General features: G+C 35.4%; 1 protein-coding gene across 1 annotated transcript in view; it reads right to left on the minus strand.

The window, feature by feature from the left end:
- The window catches only part of MAN1A1 (mannosidase alpha class 1A member 1), a 162,618-nt gene that overhangs the window by 22,633 nt on the left and 118,894 nt on the right, over positions 1-21,091 (minus strand). The window contains exons 6-7 of the mRNA XM_077766081.1: positions 4,580-4,703; positions 2,574-2,667 (exon numbers count right to left, since the gene is read on the minus strand). Coding sequence (XP_077622207.1) covers positions 2,574-2,667; positions 4,580-4,703 — 218 coding nt within the window. The remainder of the gene's footprint in view (positions 1-2,573; positions 2,668-4,579; positions 4,704-21,091) is intronic.

Below are 21,091 nucleotides of genomic sequence, written 5' to 3' on the forward strand. Positions count from 1 at the left end.
ATTATATTAACAAAGTTTTTTCATAAACATGTTATATGTTACAAAAGAAAAAAAGAGTGAAAAGACTGGCACTGATTTACATTTTTTGCAAATCTTTTCAATTTTTGCTGTCTTAGAAGACACCTGGATTTTTGTATCTTCTGTATATTCAATCCACTACTATATGTCATTCTGGTGGAAATACACAAAGAAAATTCAGCCTCACACAGCTGGAAAAAGGCAAGGGTATTTTAAGAATCTTTTCAGATAAGTGTGGATATTTTTCTTTGATATTAAAAACTTGCCAAATGGTTTTTTAAAGTTAAAAAAATTTTTAAATGTTTTTTATTTATTTTTGAGAGAGAGAGAGAGAGAGCGAGAGAGAGAGAGAGAGAGATAGCGTAAGCAGGGGAGGGTCAGAGAGAGAGGGAGACACAGAATCTGAAGACAGACTCCAGGCTCTGAGCTGTCAGCACAGAGCCCGATGCGGGGCTCGAACCCACGAACCGTGAGATCATGACCCGAGCTGAAACCAAACGCTCGACCAACTGAGCCACCCAGGCACCCCCAAAGTTTATAAAATTTTTACAGGTTGGTTTTTAGGTGGAATTAGAAATCACATGAATGAATTTTTGTACTGTTACATTAAAATCCATTGGTCTATCTTGCACTTTGAATGGATCTTCTTTCTCACATGATTTTGTAATAGCATGTATTAGTCATTTGGAAAACGCTGGTTCACTGAATTATGCACATCTTCCAAATGCTGACACAGTTTATTATACAGTATCAAAAGCCGCATTTGTTAATATGAACAACAATCTCATTCTTTAAGTATTGGTTAAAGGCATCAAGGTCATGGTGGCATATATGCACATTTCCTGAAATTCTAATTTTCTTTTAGAAACTCAAATTCTGTCATGGCACAGACACCATCAGTTTTCTTTGAAGTGACAGGCTCATTTTTGAGAACATGTCTACCAATCACCCAACTTCAAATAACCAAAGTGTGTCTTCAGTTGTTCTTTCAAGGAAAAATGGTAATGCATGAAGCAACTGATGGCTGGTTCAGCCTGCACCTTGAACAATCACACAAGTGCTTTTCTATGTGGCAAACACTATTTTCTATTATGCAGCAAAGAAGCGTACTCAATGGCTGAGATTTACCAGACTAAATAATTTTTTTCATTAGGGGGGTCTTGGTGGCTTAGTTGGTTTAGCCTCCAACTGGCAATTTTGGCTCAGGTCATGATCTCACGGTTTGTGAGTTCGAGTTCCTCATGTGCTCTGTGCTGCCAGTGAGAAGCCTGCTTGGGATTCTCGGTCTCCTACTCTCTCTGCCCCTCCTTCACTTGTGCTGTCTCCATCTCTTTCAAAATACATAAATAAATTTAACAAATGATTTTTTTCATTAAAAACATTCATAAGTGACTCTGGCATATTTTTATTTCTTATTGTCAATGAAGAATATGATGATCAGTACTCTCTGGCTCCTCTACCATGGTTCTCTCTGTGGCCTCAGTAGTTTTACCCACTGTTGCTTTTGCAATAGAAGTGCAAATGCCAGTAAAGGAGGCAGAAAGACTTAGTATTATTATAAAAATAGCTCTGACCTTGTGGACCTCCTGAAAGGTCTCAGGGACATCCAGTATATGTAGACCACACTTAGGGTAAGACCTTGATTATGGTCTTGTGGGCTCAACAGCATGGAGATGCCTGTCTTCCACAAGTATTACAAACACAGATTTTAGCACATTTTTTCCCCACTAAATTATTCTTTGAGAAAAGTACTTCTAAAGTGACAGAGAAGCATAATCATCTAAGAATATAATTTTAAATATAAAGAAAATACTCAAGTTAGGATAAAATTGTAAGGCACTGCTAACATCCCCAGCGCAGTTAGGCACCTCACTTAGTATTCTGTGCTTGCTCTTAGTTGCCACGTTAATCTACCTTTTTTTCTTCCAAATCAACTTAAGAACATTTCTTTCAACTACTCTGAATCTTCATACCACTGATCAACGTCCCTAAGGGATCTGAAGTGAGGGCTTCATTCATAATACTTTCTCCTAATATGAAGATGATTCTACTGGGAAGGAACCTTTATCTGCTGGATTAAAATTAAGTAGAGAAAACACCCTGTTTGCTCTTTCAATTTCCTAACCCTTAAAGATTCAGGTTCCTCTCTCATCTTGTAGCCAGAAAGAAAAAAAAGAAATGATCTAGCTATTCTTGTGCAAAAAGCTGATAGTTAATAGCACAAAGGAACAATTTTTTTCTTCTCTCCATGTGACCAGCTTGTTATAGGTTAACATCCCCACACAACCTGATCAGATCTTCCCTTCCTGATTAATAATTTAAGTATGCTTACAATGTCATCATGCTCACAGTTACCCAGAAAAAATAAGCCATCTAGTTCCCCAGTAACACTTACAGTCTGTCTTACCACAGACGTATGAAAGGAACCATGTCTGCTTTCTCCTTTCTGAAACATTCCTCAAAAAGATTTGTGCTCTTCTGTGCTCCTTCTCTCTGTTACTAGAACAGTGCTGGATACCATAAAGAGCTTAAACGATTCTAATCTTTTGACTTACATTGACCCCACTGTCCACTACTGGGATTCAGATAGTTAGGATAAAGGCCTTGTGGTTTTTCCAGGTTGTTCAGCACTGTTCGAATATTCATTACCTACAACAGAAAATGAAATGTTACTATGAAAACCTAAAAAACAATCTTGGTGCCATTTTCTCTCTCGTTCCATTTTTTCCACGTTAGGAAAGAATATAGAATCAGAACACAGATAGTCACCACTGGCTTACAAAAATAATCTCAATAAGGGAATACAGTCACACTGATCTGCCAGATACCAGAGAAGGAACTAGGGATATATCAGTGGATAACAAAAGTCATTACCCTCTTGGAATTTGCCTTCTTGTGGGAGGAGACAAATAATAAACATAAATATGTCAGGTGGTGATAAATACTGTGAAAAAATTATAGAGAGCAATGAGCAATGAGACAGAGTGGTGTGAGGTGGTGAGGCTGCACGCTTAGTTAGGGACGGCTGGGGAGGCTAACGTGAGGGGATTTGAGCAGGAACTTAAAGAAGCAAAGGAACAACCATGTGGAAAGTTGGAGGAAGAGTAACCCAGGCAGAGGGAGGTGCAAGTACAAATGCCCTGAGGAGAGAGTGGGTTTGGCAAGACCACTAAAGCTGGAGGTGAGGAAGCAAAGGGGAGAATGTCAGAGAGTGGAGGAGAAAGGTAACCAGGGCCATATCATGCAAGCCTTGTGGGCCAAAATGAGGGCTTATTTTATTTTGAGTGTGCTGGGAAGCCACTGAAGTCTGGTGTTCTTGCAGGATGGGCGTACTGGTGCTATTGCAGAGTCCAAGTGAGAAAAGATAGATCCCTCGAACAGGGTGGCAGCAGAGTCACAGGACAGAGCCAAAGCGTTTCCTGATGGATTTGACCTAAGGTCTACCAAAGAGAGAGGAGCCTGGATGACCTCAGATTCGTAGTCTGAGCCACTGGGTAAACTGACGTTCATTCATCCAGATAGTGAAGACTGAGGCAGAAACAGGTCTGGGGGCTGAGTCCGAGGCATTTTTAAAGTAGTAGTTCTCTTTTAGATCTCTTAGTGGAAATGTTGGAGAGAGAGTCCGGGACACACTGGGAATGGAATTACAAATTTGGAGTCAAGAACACATAGACAGTATGCAGACCCATGAGACTGGATGAAATATTATAGAGAATGAATATAAAAAGGAGGCCCAGGTTTGAGTCCTGGAATTTTCTGATATTTAGAGATTGGGGAGCTGAGGAAGATCCAACAAAGAAGGCTGAGAAGGAGGATTCCATTGAGGAAGGAGGCAAACCAGGTAGCACCATAAGCCTACAGTATCTCATGGAGAAGTGTCTCATGGAGAAGAAGTGACCGAGTGTGTCAGATGCCAAGAGGGTAATGGAGACAGGAGGTGAGAATATCACCAGACCTGGTGATGTGGAGCTCACGGGTCATCGACATGGGTGTGGTAGGGACAAAAGCTGACTGGAAAGTGTTCAAGAGAGTGGGACACAAGAAGAGGGGTTGACAGAGACACCCCTCCCAAGGAATTTTGCTGTAAAGGGGAGCTGAGAGCTGGGGTGAAAGCTTAGGGCAGAAGTGGTGGAGTGAATATAAATTTACCCAAATATCTGTGGGTTTGTATCTTGAAAATTAGAGATAGATTCAATTGCTACCTCAAATTTAAATCATACTTTGCATTTAAAAAGTCTTTCACATACGTGGTTCATATAGTCCATACAACATTATATATCTTTAAATAAGGAAAAAATTCAGAGAAGTGAAGAGACTGGCTTGAGGTGTAGAGAAGCAGATGTGTATCCCAGGCTGCCTCACACAGAGTTAGAAGGTGCCATAAAAAGGCTGCGTGATTACTGTTTGGTAAAATGAAATGCTGCATGTAACAAAACATCATAAAGAACTATATTAAACTTGGTTGTTCTTTTCCACATCCAATATTACTAAATCTTCCAGGAGAGGATATTGTTTCTCACAAGTGCAGCTTTGCAATGCAAGATGTATTGGAGAATCTCACCTTTTCAGCAAAGATGGGGTTTCCTGATAAGTGGCTCAAGTGTAGAAACTCCAAATGCAGAGTTCCAAATTCTGCCAAAATACTGCTGCCTCCTGAGGCCCAGGGCCAGTTCCTTCCAATCCCACTAAAAAAGAGAAGAGATTGAAGAGTTATGGGTCAGACTAATGCCAATTTTTGCAGCTCTAAATAACAGAAGTAAAAGAGACAGTTTTTGAATAATGGCATCTCAGCTAATAGTCCACTCTGGATATTTTAAAGTATCCGGCATTGTTGGCTTTGGGTGTTGGTTTCAGGCATTGAGTCATATACAAATTGAAGACTGACATTAAGTCAGAAAAAAGTTGCTATGTGCTTGCTGTTGATGAATAGACAAATATTTTGGAAGGTACAGGTGCCGTAGAGAGCTACATACCCATTCCAAGTTGAATATAAAACACCCCAACATGTCCCAAATCCTACATACAGCCTTCCAACATTTTAATTAATTTCAGTCTGAGATGCCATGGACTATTACAGACATTCAAATTATATTTAAAGTTTTTCTTTGATATAAATTTCATTGACTTGTTGGTCATAAACTCACTGTATCTCTCCCCAAACCCTCCCTCCACTTACTACTTTCTTTTGTATTTCCTTCCACTATTTTACCTATTTTCTAAGTATATTTTCCAGAGCATTCACTTATTCTCTGACCCATTTAATCTATGTTCAACACAATTGTGTAATTCAAATCTGAAAGAGGCCAAAAGGCATGAGCTTCAAAAATTATTGCCTATGGCTCATCTTGGAGAAATGGTTTTGAAAAAGAGTTAGTCCTAAATATACATAACACACAATACACATAAAATAGCTTTGGAGACATGGCCATACTCATGGGTACAGTGTATTTTTGGACCGCCACTTACAACATCAAGACTTATGTGATATTTAAAATAAAGAATCAAGTCAAGGATTTGACCAATAAATCCCCTTGCAGAAAGCTGAAAACCCACATTTTGGTTTTAGTTCAAATGTAGATTTACTGAATGCCTACCATTTGCCAGAGACTATGTATGGCATTGGGTTAAAGGATGAGTATAATCAGTCTTTCCTTAAAGACTGTATAGTATAATATGAGAGAATGACGTAAGCAGAGATAATTCCAATTAAATATGGTAAGTGCCAGGATAAATGTGTGAAAAATTCTCTGAGAACCTAGAGCCAGCACATATAATCCTACATGGCAGGTGGGCACAGAAGATGTCTTAAGGAGCAGACTCCTGAGTGATCCTTGAGGAATGAATAAGAATTAGTGAGGGAAGAATGGTGAGAAGGAGCAGCTGCATGTTGAGAGCACACAGAAGGGCTAGCCAGGAACTAGAAGAAGTTTCTGATACTGGTGAGTAGAGGGAAGAGAAGGCAATGAAGTTCAGTTGGGGCCAAGTCTTGGAGACTTGTAGATTTCTCACTTTCCTCCCTTTCCCAGTTGGCTCCATTTGAATACTGTTCTTGGTGTCCCCTAGATTTCCTCCCTTGTTTGTTTTTTGCTTTAGATCACTTGCAATCCTGGGTAAATGCTTCCAGCTGTCTTAACCTCTGTTGGAGGGCTGCTCGGTAATGTTGAAGAAAAGGAAAACAGTAAGGACAACTGGTGTCTAAAATTCTAGGCTGGCTTCACTCTTCTTCTGTTTCTTTTTAGAGCAAAACTTAGATTTTATCTTCTAACACAGATTTATAGTAAACATAATAAAAAAGTAAACAGAAATAAAAGAGGTCTGAAAATCACACATTTATTTATTTAAAAATGCCTTGCATTTATTAAGTTCTGGGAATGTAAATCAGTTTCTATTTTCATGGTTGGCTAAGATGAAAGGAATAGCCAATCATCCAAATAGGATGCACAACTACTTTCAAATTTTATTAACATATGGCAAGTACACATAGTAATTGGTCATTAGTTTGTTTTCATATATTTTTTAATTCCAACCATTCTATCACCGACCAAAGTCAATAAGCCTAATGAAGCAAAACTATAAATTTCTATGTTCTAAAGAAACTATTAAAATCAAAGCCACAATATCAAAGGAAGGGGGGTATGAGGACTTTGTCCTGGAGAGGGAAAAAGACAATGTGCTAGGAACACAGCCCAGTTTCCAGGACTTCAAAGACTGGTTCTTTCCAGTTCAGGGTTTGAGGGTGTGGTGGCAGTCTCACCTGGCAAACTCAGATAGTATATATGTACTAATCTAAAATTCAAATTACTTTTGTGTTCATGCATTTGTTCCCTGCTATTAACGTGGTTAAGAGATACACTGAAAAAATTTCAATATGTTAAAGAAGTTAGGATTTAAAAAGCATTATATATATATTCCCTCTTTCTCCTTTTTGCACATTCATATCAGAAGGAAATCAGCACACTTCTCTATCACTGTTTAATTACATGGGGAGCAAGAACAGTTCAAAGGCTATGTCACGCCAATAGGAAGAAAGCTGGGTTTAGAATACATGGTATGTGTATATGAAAGAATGGCTTTGGTTACCATCCTTTCCGCCTATAGAATTAATGTATTTCAGTAAAATTGTAAGATCAATAGTTGTGCTAGCTGTTAAATGTAAGTGAGAAAAGGATTTTAAGAACTCAGAGAGAGCATCATTATATCTAGATATTTAATAAGGTCACTTGCCTTTTCTTAGGCAAAGCTGCAATGAATGACAAGAGACTGGTCTAGGGAAGAGTGTGGGTAATACACCACAGGCCATCACAGCTAAAATAGGTGTGTACTGGGGGAAATGGCTGCCTGTTTGCAGAGCAAATTTGTACTGAATCAGAACCAGTTTTGGACACTTATAGAATGATTTCTAAGGTCTTCATGTCTCTAAATTCTATGACTATTGAGGAATCAATATATTTAGATGACTCTAATTTCTTAACTGATATATACAAACATTGAGCATTTGACATCAAAATGTTGGGTTTATGACAAAGGGAAATGAGTGCAGAAAGAGTTCTACTCATTTGATCTAAGGGTCAGGATACTCTGGGCATCCTTTGATTCCAAACACTAAAGTTTTCTAGGCCTCTGGGTCAAGATCAATCTCATTTGAGAGAGCAGGGGATTTAAAATGTCTTTAATTTCAGTTCCATTGTCACAGTATTTTAATGGCAGTCATGGTGTTCTTTATTTTATCTTTATCTATTTTATAAACACTAATAATACTTCAGAAAAATATTTAAAAACAAAATAACAGTTTGTGTTCAGAAACTATTAGTTCCATCAGGTAGGCATAAAAGGGAAGAGTGCTTAAATATTCCCAATCTTGGTATAATGATTGCATTTTAAGCCAAAACGATGAGTCAGCATATGGAAATGTATACACAAAAAGGCAATTAACATGATTTGGGAAGCTGCCAAGTGTGCAGTTCAAAGAATCCTGGAACAGAACTTCAAACTTTTGTATTATTTAATTTCACTTACTTCTGTTTCCTCCAGACCCCAGTTCTTCCATTTTAAATTGGAGCATTATTTAATACATATCTTTCAATACATTGAAAAAAGTTCTTTTTAATTAAAATTCTCAGTATTCTACAAAGGTAATAATTCCTTAAAGATAAAACATCACAACAAAAATAACTGATTTTGGCAATTACAGCTAGAAACATGTCTTTAAAAACTGAGTCACTATGATTCTTTTAAAAATGTGAAACACTATTCTGTTGCTTTAGAGAGTACACCTTGAATGTAGTTTATTAGCAGTGGTAATATACTTCCACATCCTATTGCACTAAACATGAAAGTATAATTATTTACTGACCTCATAGCTCTGATAAGCAGTGGGCATAATGCTTTTTTCCCCCTCTCTCCTGGGAATGGTTAATATCCGGAGAAAGGAATTACCATTCTAATATTGCTATTCTCTTCATGTTTGAATCCTATGGGAGAGATGCTAACTCCTCCTAGAGCTTGTAATGAATCCAGTAGCTGGAGGGTTGTTCTGGATTGATGGCGTATATCTCTTCAAAATAATCTTAAATTGAGGTACCCAAAGTGATATGTTTGCCTGGATATAGTTTAGATATTTAAGAAATACATTTGGTTATTTACTATAATCAAATGCAACAAATAAAGCATTTACAAATGATTCTAAAAAATTGCCAGATGAGTATATAAACAAAGTATTAAACAGTTATGCAGTCTTGATTAGCTATGACTTTCAATCTACTCTTCTTTGATGCTTGCTGTTCTATGTACAATGGGAAATGGGCCAATAAACAATTGTCTTGAGCATTCTTGCCTGAATAATTTCTGACTAGCTGATCAGTAAACAAATGCCCTTCAAGTTCAAAGTCCAGAATACAGGTTATTCCTTTGGGCTATGGAGTTAACAAGTTCTGGAAGAAAAAAAATCCCCACATTCTGTACATTATGGTAAAGCCTTACTTATGCATGCAAATAGAGGGGCACACAGGGATATTTAATTCAGAAGAGCAGATAATCCAGTATTATTCCTTTTGGATTTTAGCACAAATTAGGAAAGAATAATTAGAAAAGTTCATGAATGATTGTTTCATTTAACTGTATTCCCAAAGCTAATTGATTTTGAGATTAAGCAATTTCAGCTACACTTATTACAAATGCCTCCTTCCTGAACAGATTCACACAGTGCTGATCTTTCAAGTTTGTAGTCTAAGACTTCACTGAGAGTTGGACTAATAATTCCAGGGGACTGGCATTCTAGGAATAGGCCAGGTTCTATTGTAGCTCATCCATACAAAATTCAACTGGAAAGGAATACTTCCCTGAGGGCTATCCACAGGGAAATGATGCCTAATAAAGGGCAGCCATTTGATTGAATTAATTCACTATTCATGCTTTACTGCTTCTGAACAGCAGCATGTGGGTTAAATCTCCAAAGAATATGTAAATAATTTGGTGGTAGGTCTAGTTCTTTTTTAAAGCTAACTAGTTTTCATGCAAAAATGTCTACATAGATTCCAGCTGGAAGATGTTAATTTAATTGTTGAAACTGATAATGAAGATGGATTTGGGAATGTGTATTGGAGGCATAAATGTCTACTGTTTAAAGACTTATTTCTTAAAAGAGTTATTTCTATTATATCTTGCCACATTTGGTAGACTCTAGAACTCTTAGGATATTTTAAATTTATCTGCTGTAAATCATTATGTCAAGCCCTTTACAACTGGGAAGGGAGGAACCCCAAGTAAACATTTATAGCCAGACACTTTTCTAATAAACCTCAGGATAGAACCGGAGATACACTATTCCATCTTCAGAAATGGCAACTAATATTAATTTGCCAGACATTTTAGGAACAATTGTCTCATCACTATAGGAGTTTAACACATATCATCATTCTAAGACATCACTTAAGATCCAAGACTACAGTGAAACTTGGCTATGTTGGTTTCTTTGCCTTTCATTCTATGGGTCTATGGGTCATCTATGGGTCAAGATAAATGAAATCAGTACAGATTCCAGTTCTTTAAATTCTGTTCTTCACTCTCTTTCTGTAAGCAGGATAGCCAGGATTGTTCCCTTCTAGATTCTAAGATGCCTATGCATAGCACCCAAAGTCTAAATTCCAAAGTCTAGGTCAGTGCCAAGAAACAAAGATATTTAATATATGCTTCATTAAAAAAAATATATATATGCTTCATTTAATAAAATTTAAAAAATAGTGAAAGGTCTATGTCTTTGGCTCCTACCCCTAACTTATAGCTAAATAATAAAACCTGATATCTAGAGTTACCATACACAAGCCCTTTTATATACAATTAAAGAAAAATATCCCTTCTAGTCTGATTACTAGTTTTCTACCACAAACTTGAAGTAATCTGAAGTTATGATTTCTAAGAGTTGAGAAATGAGGAACTGAGAATAAGGACAGGGTGGTAAATTATTACAAAACATAATTTTATTCCATTTATATGATTGTCTTTTATTCCACTTTATGTCCTTCTTACTTTTGCGATGTTAAGCTTTTCCTTTTTTTAAATAAAATAATGATGGTACTAAGTAGGGTTCTCTTTTGGTATTTGTTTTTTTATGAAATAAAACACTGGCAACCTAAAGCTAGCCTCTCAATTATTAGGGAAAATTTATGTGGTCCGTGAAAGCTAAAAGTCTGGCACCACTGATCTTAAGACACAGCTCAGGCTATGGAACAATTACTATTGGAAAGAACAGTTCACTACCAATTATGCCAAAACTAATGTTAGTTTTTGGCAGAAATTCTGAAGTATAAGAGTATAAGATTAAATGATTTTTCTCAACAGGTTAAAACATAAGTACTTTGGGGCTACATCTTGCCAAAGTCAAGTAAGAATGAGCCAGTCAGTCAATCATAATTTATTGAGAGCTTCCTATGTGTCACTGTGCAATGTAAACATCAAACACAACAGGAAACACGCTAAGGTTTTGTTTTTTTTTTAGATGTCAAATATTTTATTGAACTCGATTAATAAAGGAACCAATAAGATAATAAAGCAATCAAGGAGCATTTGAGAAACTGGTTGTTTTTAGGCAACGCTAGGAGGACACCTCTAGCCTATCTACAATGCTAAGCCATGTCCAACGGTGCCATAAATGGTAACTCTTAGATTATCTTTTCACCAGAAAAAATATTTGCATATCTTCAAGATCTACATTTCATCAAAATTTTACAACTGAACATGTAGCCTCATTAACTCTAGAACATTATCAACAGTATATAGTGCTCTGAATTCAATACAATCCTCTAGATAATCTTTTACCCTAACATGACATGATAGTACATCCACCTTTTTGCCTTATTTTTAAATTTCAGATAACTTTTCTCTGTAAGCACAGTATTTATAAGCAAGAGTTTTGGGAGTGATAATGATTTCATGCGGAATACAGGCTTAGAAAAGGATCAATGAAACAAAAATCCTCAATTTACTAAAGAATCTCCTGACTTTAGAGTTGAAATACTTTTTTTTCTTCTTCTTCTTTTTAGATGGAGCAAGAGAGTGTAAGAGGGGGAGAGAGACAGAGGGAGAGACATAATCTCAAGCCTCAAGCACATGGAGCCTGACTCGGGGCTTGGTCCCACAACCCTAGGATCATGACCTGAGCCAAAATCAAGAGTTGGACGCTCAACTGACTGAGCTACCCAGGCACCCCTGCAGTTGAAAAGAACTAATGGGGTTTCTCAGTGAGGATGTTGGGGGGGTGGGGGGATGTATGGCTTTACCTGGAGATTGCTTCAATTTACCTATCCTTCCAGCATCTTAATGGTGAAGATGGTTTGCTCTGAAATTTTGGAGGGCTGGGTTATCAGCTGCAATTCAGTTAGATTTTTGTTCAGGCACCTGAGTAGAAGCAAAAAGGTTTTTGGAGAACCATTTTTGTTTTTCCTTTGGGCATTCTTCAGAGGTCTTCAGAAAGAAATCAAATGGGTCTAATTAAATTTTTATGAAAGAAAGTCAGCTTCCTCTGACTAGTATGGCATATAAGCCACATTGATATTTCATTACCAAGTTCAACAGATCCTCGCTGTAGGTTTTTTCTGATACTAAACTACTTGGGAGTAAATGGGAAAGATTCATTCCCTAATGCTTAATAAATTAGTTATCACTATACTTTAGAGTGGGCAGTAGATTCTTTTTAAAGCAAGATAAATAAGATAAATGTTATATTAAGGAAGCTGTAGCGGGAAAATGTAGCTAAATGCCACAAATACTATTCAAATACCCAAATGATGAGTTAACAGGGAGAAAGTTCAAGAAAATAGAGGAGTCTAGGTGATCAGGACCAATAATTAATGGGTTCTTTTAATGTTCATCATGTAAATTCAGATTGTTTCTTTTAACATCTAACAGAACTCTAAACAACCAAAAGAAACTAGGTAGTTAATTAAACCACCTTATAATTTAAAATAGTAGTTTTTCTGGGTTTTGAATTTTTATGTAAGAAGTATCACAAACAAAATTGTGTGCATAGCTTGTGGTAAGAACAAATAGATTCAGAGATTACTCTGAACAGATGCTGGAGAATATAGCTATCAAACTACTTCATTCTCATTTTCCAGCCTTCTGCCTACAACTTATGGTTTAGAGGCTGTGGAATACTGTGTTATGAAACAGTTTGGCAACTAAAGTTTTAAGAACACAAAGATTAGGAAAAAATCATGACAAGAGAATGAAGAGGTCAATAAGAATCAAGAGGAAGAGTACATGGTTGAGGAAGACTCAACAATAAAGGCAGGTATCCTCAACAGAATAGGAGCCACTGGGTTGAAATCAGCATTTGTTCTGTTTGGCCCTCAATGACATCCTTATATAAATGTAGTCAGTGCTAAAGAATCACCTGTGTATAATTAGCTATCTGGTGCCTTGCGACATCTTCTCTGTTACTTAAATTTTTACATGCTTTGTTTATCTCCCTACCTAGAGAGTAAGATCTAAAGGCAGAGATACAATTCTATTTTTTTACCTACTTCCCCCTCCCCACCCTCACAGCTAGTCACACAGGTACAGTAATTTGATAACTGCATTTATATTTTTCAACAACAAATCCATTTCTTTTTTTGAAAAAAATTTTTAATGTTTTTTTTTTACTTATTTCTGAGAGAGAGATAGTGTGAGCAGGGGAGGGCCAGAGAGAGAGGGAGACAAAGAATCGTAAGCAGGCTCCAGGCTCTGAGCTAGCTGTCAGCACAGAGCTCAATGCGGGGCTCGCACCCACGAACCGTGGGATTATGACCTGAGCCAAAGTCAGATGCTTAACCGACTGAGCCAACCAGGCACCCCAATCCATTTCTAACATTACTGTAATTAATGTGTTTCCTATAAAATTCAGGAATTACTTTAAGCAAGGTTTATTATTCATAATTAAAATACTTTATATGTATTGACACTTTTATGCTTCACTTTAACTTATGTGTATATATATATATATATTCAAGCAATTAAGATTCTTTATGTTATAGGAAAAAGATGCTGAAAAATATAGTAACACTAACTTTTACGAAGTGAGAATACTCAAAATGCGTAGTTTACATAGTCTGAACTTTTGGCAGCCTTTTAATGCTAATACTGAAATTTAAAAATGTTTCAAAAGAGTAAATAAATGGTTGGAGGGGCTTTGATAGTAAAACTACCTATTATCTAGAAGAAATCCTGAACATATATGAGTGTTGACAGATAGAGCTACAGCTTTAAAAAATCTTTATTTAGGGGCACCTGGGTGGCTCAGTGGGTTAAGTGTCCGATTTTGGCTCAGGTCATGATCTCAGGGTCTGTGGGTTTGAGCCCTGCATTGGGCTCTGTGCTAACAGCTCAGAGCCTGGAGCCTGCTTCAGATTCTGTGTCTCCCTCTCTCTCTGCCCCTCCTCTGCTCATGCTCTGTCTCTCTCTCTCTCATAAATAAACATTAAACAATATTTAATGTGTGTTACCTATGTAAAATGCAAAAATGAAAACATTAGTATTTTGAGGCCATACCATCACTCTTATTTTACCTTTAAGGAAATAAATGAGTGCTAACTCAAAAAACTGTAGCTTTTGGTAACTTTCTTAGAGAATATTATAAAATGCTAAAACGAAAACATCAAAACAGTGTTTTGAAATTAGAAATGATAATCATCCCTTTCACCTGTAAGAAAAAATTAGAGAGGAAAAAATACCTTCCTTTTTTACCTTCTGGCTAATAGACTCTGAGCTTTACATTGCAGTAAAGGTACAGTGCTGGCCCAGAAAATTCTGTGTAGTAATTAGGCCCTAAACACTAGTGTCCTTAACTCACTGAGGATGGGGTTTGGTGATGTCATTAAAAGAATCTCTGAGAAACAGAGGAATCTGGAATGGATGGGGAGAGGCCTCAATTAGGACAAATTAGTCTAGGACTAAGTAAGACTAAGACCAGACTTTCCAGACAGATCTGGTCTGAAATGAACTGCTGTGAGATAAAGCAATGACCTGGAAAAAGGATTCCAAGGTTTTATGGATTTGAGGCTACTCTCACTATAAAGTAAATCTTATAGCTTTCATGAGTGCCTTCTTGTTCCTTGAATGCCAATTTAAGAACAATAACAATGTTTATGGGCTATCCCCACCCCTCCATTCAAAATGAAAATGTTCTCTTGTATCCCATGGGGAAAATGTACATTCTTGGAATTTAAGAATACCTACTTCATTTAATAGTAGGATGCCAGTGTGAAAAATGGCACGATTATCCTGTAATGTTAAACGCTAAGAAGAAAATAAAATAGTACGATGTGACAGAGTCTGATACAGAGTTTCTTCTGATGGGCTTATTGGAAAGACCATGTTGGAAGGAAGATTTTCAAGCTGAGACTAGTGAGATAAAAATGAACGTATTAGGGGCGCCTGGGTGGCTCAGTCGATTAAGTGTTCGACTTTGGCTCAGGTCATGATCTCAGGGTTCATGGGTTCGAGCCCCACGTCAGGCTCTGTGCCGACAGCTAGCTCAGAGCCTGGAGCCTGCTTACGATTCTGTGTCTCCCTCTCTCTCTCTGACTTTCCCCTGCCCACGCTCTCTCTCTCTCAGAAATAAATAATAACACTAACAATTTTTTTAAAAATTAAAAAAAATGAATGTATCAGCAAAAACCTGTGTCTCCTGAGAGTTCCCTAATAGGTAGGATGTTGCAAAGTGTGCCAAAAAAAAAAGTATTTAGTTGTTCTGCCTCATTCCAGTTGGACAGTACTCCAGTGCGTGGGTGTACAGTGATTTATTTAATCTTTTTTTGGGTCTCAAGTTTCACTATTTATAAACAATGGGGTACATTCATGAATAGGTCCCCAGAATAAAATCCTACAAGTGGAATTACCAGGCGATAAAGTATGTATTTAAGTTTAATAAACACTTTCCAATTACATTCTAAAGGGTTTGCCCCCATACACATTCCCTCTGAGTACGCATGAGAATATTCTAGCTGCTAACTCTGGGCATTTATCAATTTTTTAAATCTTAGGGGTGAGGGGATGAGTGTAATAGGTAAAGAGGATTAAGAGACACAAACTTCCCTTACAAAATAAGTAAGTCATGGAGGAGACAAGTAAAGCACAGGGAAGTTAATAAGATTGTGAACATGTTGTTTGGTGACAGATGAGGATGAGCACTGAGAAATGTACAGAAATGTTCAATCATTACATTAACACCTGAAACCAATATAACGTTCTATGTTAATTATACTTCAATAAAAATATGAAACATAAAGAAGACAATCTTTAAGAACTTGATCAATCTGCTAAGTAAAAAATATAACACCTTAATGCTGTTTTAATTTGCATTTCTCTTTTTGAACTTCTGATGTTCAATGGCCAGTGCACAATCTTTTTCTAAGAAGTGTATGTTTATGAACTTGTCTCATTTATGTATTGGTGTCACTGTCTCTCCCACTTCGGTTACTTTTTATAAATTAAAAAAAATACAATTAAAATTATATAAATTTCAAAATGAATTTTAAGAAATGTGTACTATTATCAGTAAAACAATGCAAAGATGGAGAAAAAGCTAATATTGTATTCCTACCCTCCTAGGATGTCTCCTGCCTGCCAATACTTGTTAGCCAATGTTCTCATCTATATGCATACAAACATATGGGTATGTACATGTATCGAGGATTTGTTCTTCTCAATAAAATGGGATTACAATATATACTTTACTTTGCAAGGTACTTGCTTCAATTAGTAGCTCATCACAGATACCTTTCTAGGATAATAATTTTTAATAGCTGCTTAATAATATTTCATAAAATGGATAATCACATTTAATTAAACCAATCCTCTACTGACAAACAGGTAGACCTCTCTAATTTTTAAATGCTATAATCATGCCACATTAACCGTTCTCAGTTATAGTAAAGCTCTTAGAATGAGATTTTTACATATTAAGAAAATTTACCTTTTATTCATCTTGTGTTCTACAATTCTTTCCCCCAAGGTGCTGTTTTTCTTTTGATTTAGTCATTTTTCCCCCTATACTAGTATTTATTTGGTAAACATTTTGCATTTCCCCCCTATATATGTTCTGGGTTCTGTGCTCTGTTTAAAAAGTCTCCCCCTCCTTATCTAAGATTATGTTTTAAAAATCATGAAAATCGGAGCAATATCTTCTTTACATTATCAGTGAAAATCACAGTATTATTAAGGTAAGTACATTATATTTTTAAACTATAAATATTTTTGTCTCTTACATCATTTATCACTTTTTAAAAAATTCTATTAGGCTCTCCTATTCAGTAGCTTAGCTCATTACAGCTAATGAATATGTAAGTAGTCTAAAGTTAAGTTCTTAATATTTTTCTCTTTTTTTTGAAATTACAGCAAAAGTTAACTGATTTAGTTCTTCCTTATAGAGATTCAGTAGTTGCATTGGTATTTCCTAATTAAGGGAGAAGAAAAAAGGTTGTATTTAATTAAAAATGGAGAGCATTTTATCCAGAAGAACTCAGACAACAGAGAGGCTATAGGTAAATGAGAGAATGGGCCAGATCATCTTTAAACATTATTTATGCATTTAGAGAATTTTCAGCCATGACCTTGGTCAAGTCCCTTAAGCTTTGTGAGGCAGCAATCTCCTGACATTTAAAACAAATAATACCTGTGCAACCCACCTTGTAGGATTTGCACAGGATCAAATGGAATAATACACATAGAAATGCTTTGAAACTATAGAGAGTTTAGCCCAGAAAAGTATTTTTATCTTTTGCATTAAGCAACTGACATTTAGCTAACCAAAAGAAATCTGGTTTTGGGTTTTTCTCTTCAATTTTAGAGATGTCTACTCAATAAAAATAAATTCGCCAAATGTTCACTTGGAGATAGAAATTATAACACAAGTAATAATGAAACAACGTAAGGCATTCCCAGGAGTTAAAAATGTAACAAATTGCTACTGTTAACAGCCAACTTTCTTACAGCAATTTAATTGCTGTTCAACTACCAAATATGTAGCACTTCAAGAAACCTCTAACGTGTCTTACAAGTCTTCTAGAAAAAAATAATTTAAAAAATATTTCTAGTAGTAAGAGACAGCTGCACAGACCAATGACATTTTATCTACGTTAATTAGGAAGAGCACAAAATTCCTGTCCAGTGACTTTTTTCCTGCCCAAAGGTACAAAATCTTAATCTGTTTTGGACAGGTACAGCATATCCCTTCTGTAAGGCAGCTAGATAATTAATTATGAGTCCCTAATGAATCATCATTTAAAAAAATTCACCTACTTATGAATATTCATATGCATAGAAAATTAGCAAAGATTATTCTTTCAAATTATCTCCTGCCAAAAGAGGGCTTTTGCCATAAAATTCATTTTAGAATGATTTTTAAAAGCCTACCAAACAAATCTATCTTGCCCAGACTTGCTCATTATGCCAACTACTTTACTATAGATAATATGTAATGCTCACAAAAGACACTATGATTTCTATAGCTGCTGAGCCAATCAACTGTGCATCAGTGAGTTAAACCCAACAGGAAGTTTAAAGAAAGGGTAAAGATTTGATAACTCAGGGACTTATTTTACTTGGCAAGTTTGAAAAGACATACAAAATAATTTTTTATAAATTAATCTAAACTTTATATGTAATTAAAATTACTTTCATATAATGTCTTGTTTGTAGGTAAAATTGTTTACATTTCGTTCTTGTTAGAATTACCTGTAAATAAATGAACCAATGTAACCGATGTCAAAAAAAACAGTTCCTCACAGACTTAACTAGTAATCCATACTTTAAACATAGCCATTAGGTACCTCTTTTAAATGAGGGCATGAAGGTAAGGAGATTGTTTATATAATTCAATTAATGTTTTTTCAATAACCATGTAGGTAGTATTATTATCTTACTGTTTACCAAAAGAAACAGGCTCAGCAAGGTTAAGTGACTCATCTAGTTTTTGGTTAATTGACAGGGACAGGAAGGGGTTCCATATTAGGTTGGTTATTTTTATTATGTTTGGGTCACACTTTTCATTTATTACATCATGTTATTTTTCATGCTCCTGTATATGTTAGGGGTTAATTAGCTAATTTCTGGAGACTAGGAGAGCAAAGGGAATCTATTAGCAGTGAAAATGAGATATTACAAATCAGTATTTATTTGAAGCAATACAATATTTTAAGAAAAGAATAATATACACAGAATAGACTCTTAATATATTTTTTTCTTTATGATGAAACTCCCCAGGACAAATGTGCTATAAGGAGATAAAAATAAAAATAATTCCAAGTTGCTACTAATTAAAACAAGTTCTGGTTTTTAATGCTAATGATGAACTCTAAATGCCTAGATCAACAAAGGTTACTAGGTCTACAAGCCCAATACTTTATCAAAATATGAAAGTCTTTTGAAGATGAAAAATTATTTTTCTATTTTTAAGGATCCAATTCTTAAAAATAATACTCTCTCAATATATATTTTTATTTGATATAAAGTATTTCATGTAAAAATGCATAAAAAAGTAAAATTTTGCTTCCAATTCCTGTCCCATTCGCTCTTTACATATTTTTTTCTTCTTCACAGATAATCATTATTATCTGTTTCTTGATTCTCATTCCAAAGAATATTTTTGTGTATAGTAACCAATATGAATAAATATCATATTCAGTCTTTTTACATAAATAATAGACTAAACACTGTTAAAAACCAATTCTTGTTTCATATCTAGAATGCTCATAGGCTCATCTCTTAAAACTTTGTTTTTAATAGAAAAATTCAAACATTTAAGTTAAGCAAAAGTTCAAGAAGCATCTAGATTTACTCATACACTTGCCACCTAAATTTAACCACTATTAATATTTACATTGCCATATTTGCTTTACCTATCTCCTTATTTGTGAGCATATTAGTACTTGGGGAGGGATTATTTTATTTTGTTTTATTTTTTAAATGTTTTATTTATTTCTGAGAGAGAGACAGCATGAGCAGGGGAGGGCCAGAGAGAGGGAGACACAGAATCTGAAGCAGGCTCCAGGCTCTGAGCTAGCTGTCAGCATTCGAACCCATGAACCATGAGATCATGACCTGGGCTGAAGTTGGACGCTTAACCGACTGAGCCACCCAGGTGCCCCAGGGAGGGATTATTTTAAAGAAATCACAGAAATCAAGCTATTAAATATTTCAGCATTCCTCTCCAAAAAGTAGAAAAGTCTTCCTATATGATCATATTATATGGTACCAAAGAACATTAATTTCTTCAAATCATCTAATGCCTACTCTTTACTCAAGTTTCATTAACTAACCTCAAAATATGAAGAATCATTACTTTTTACAGAGCTCTTTTGGCTGTAATATTTTGCTAGCATAAGAGAAATATAGCCTTTATATAATATGAAAAGTTTGTAGTGTTTATTTTTAAATTTTGATGGTTGCTGTCCTTTTAGTTTTATTAGTTCCTTTCATCTCTGTCTAAGAATAAAAACAATGACAAAAAAACACCAACCATCTAGACTCCATTTTGACATTAGCCTAGGAAACTTCCTTCATCATGACTAGTCTTTCATGCTTTTACACATACAAAATTGCCAGGATTCTATTTTCATCTTATTATTCAAAAGGAAAGGAAATCATGGTTGCACATCCCTGTGAATATACTAAAACCACTGAATTGTACACTTTAAGTGGGTGAATTATATGGTATGTGAGTTATATCTCAATAAAGCAGGTTTAAAAAAAGAAAAGGGAGGGAATAAGTAAAAACTCATTCTTAAGCAGTATCTGAATAAAGTTAGTTCCCTAAAGTAGAATTTAAAACGTTTTCAAGTATTCTTATTACTAAAATAAAAGCCTAATAATTAAACTAAATAAAGCTCCTACTCATTCTACTATTTTGATTATGTGACCGTATTACAACTCTGACTTTTGCTAACATAAGTATAGCATATAGAGAAAGTTTTGTTTTTTTTTTTAAGAACTCAGAACTAACTCTCTTAGCAAAAAGAAAATCTAATAGTATATTTAAAGTTCTGTGACTTGAAAGGAAATAAATGATCTTGTTCCATAGGTGGTACTGAAAACTGGCACAAGCATTCTGTAGGGAAGTTTGGAAAAATGCATCAAATAATATTCACATGCACTAATTTAAAAATTCCAAATCTAAAAATCTATCCTAAAGACATAATTATAATTTTATTCCCAAATATAAATATTTATACCTCCAAGTAAATCCATGGCTTGTACATTCAAATACTGTTTATACTAGTGTAAGACTGAAACGAACTTGGCTATCTAACAAGAGAAGGGTTGAAAACTTACAGACATTTAAAAAATCCAATAGTATGCAGCCATTAAAGATCATGTTGTAAGACAGTGCTTAATAATATGGAGAATTCTTTATAACATTATTATAATAGAGGAGGGACTTCTGGCTTCCAGTAATTATGAAGGGTATGGTTGGCAAATACTCCAGGAAGTTACAATATATAATCTAGCGGCTCCCTCCGTCTTTGTGTGTGTGTGTGTATATATATATGTACACATATATATATAATCTCTGTGTAAATCCCTGGAGGACCATTAAAAA

Source organism: Crocuta crocuta, unplaced genomic scaffold (genome assembly GCF_008692635.1).
Source record: "Crocuta crocuta isolate KB4526 unplaced genomic scaffold, BGI_CrCroc_1.0 scaffold413, whole genome shotgun sequence".
NCBI lineage: Eukaryota > Metazoa > Chordata > Mammalia > Carnivora > Hyaenidae > Crocuta > Crocuta crocuta.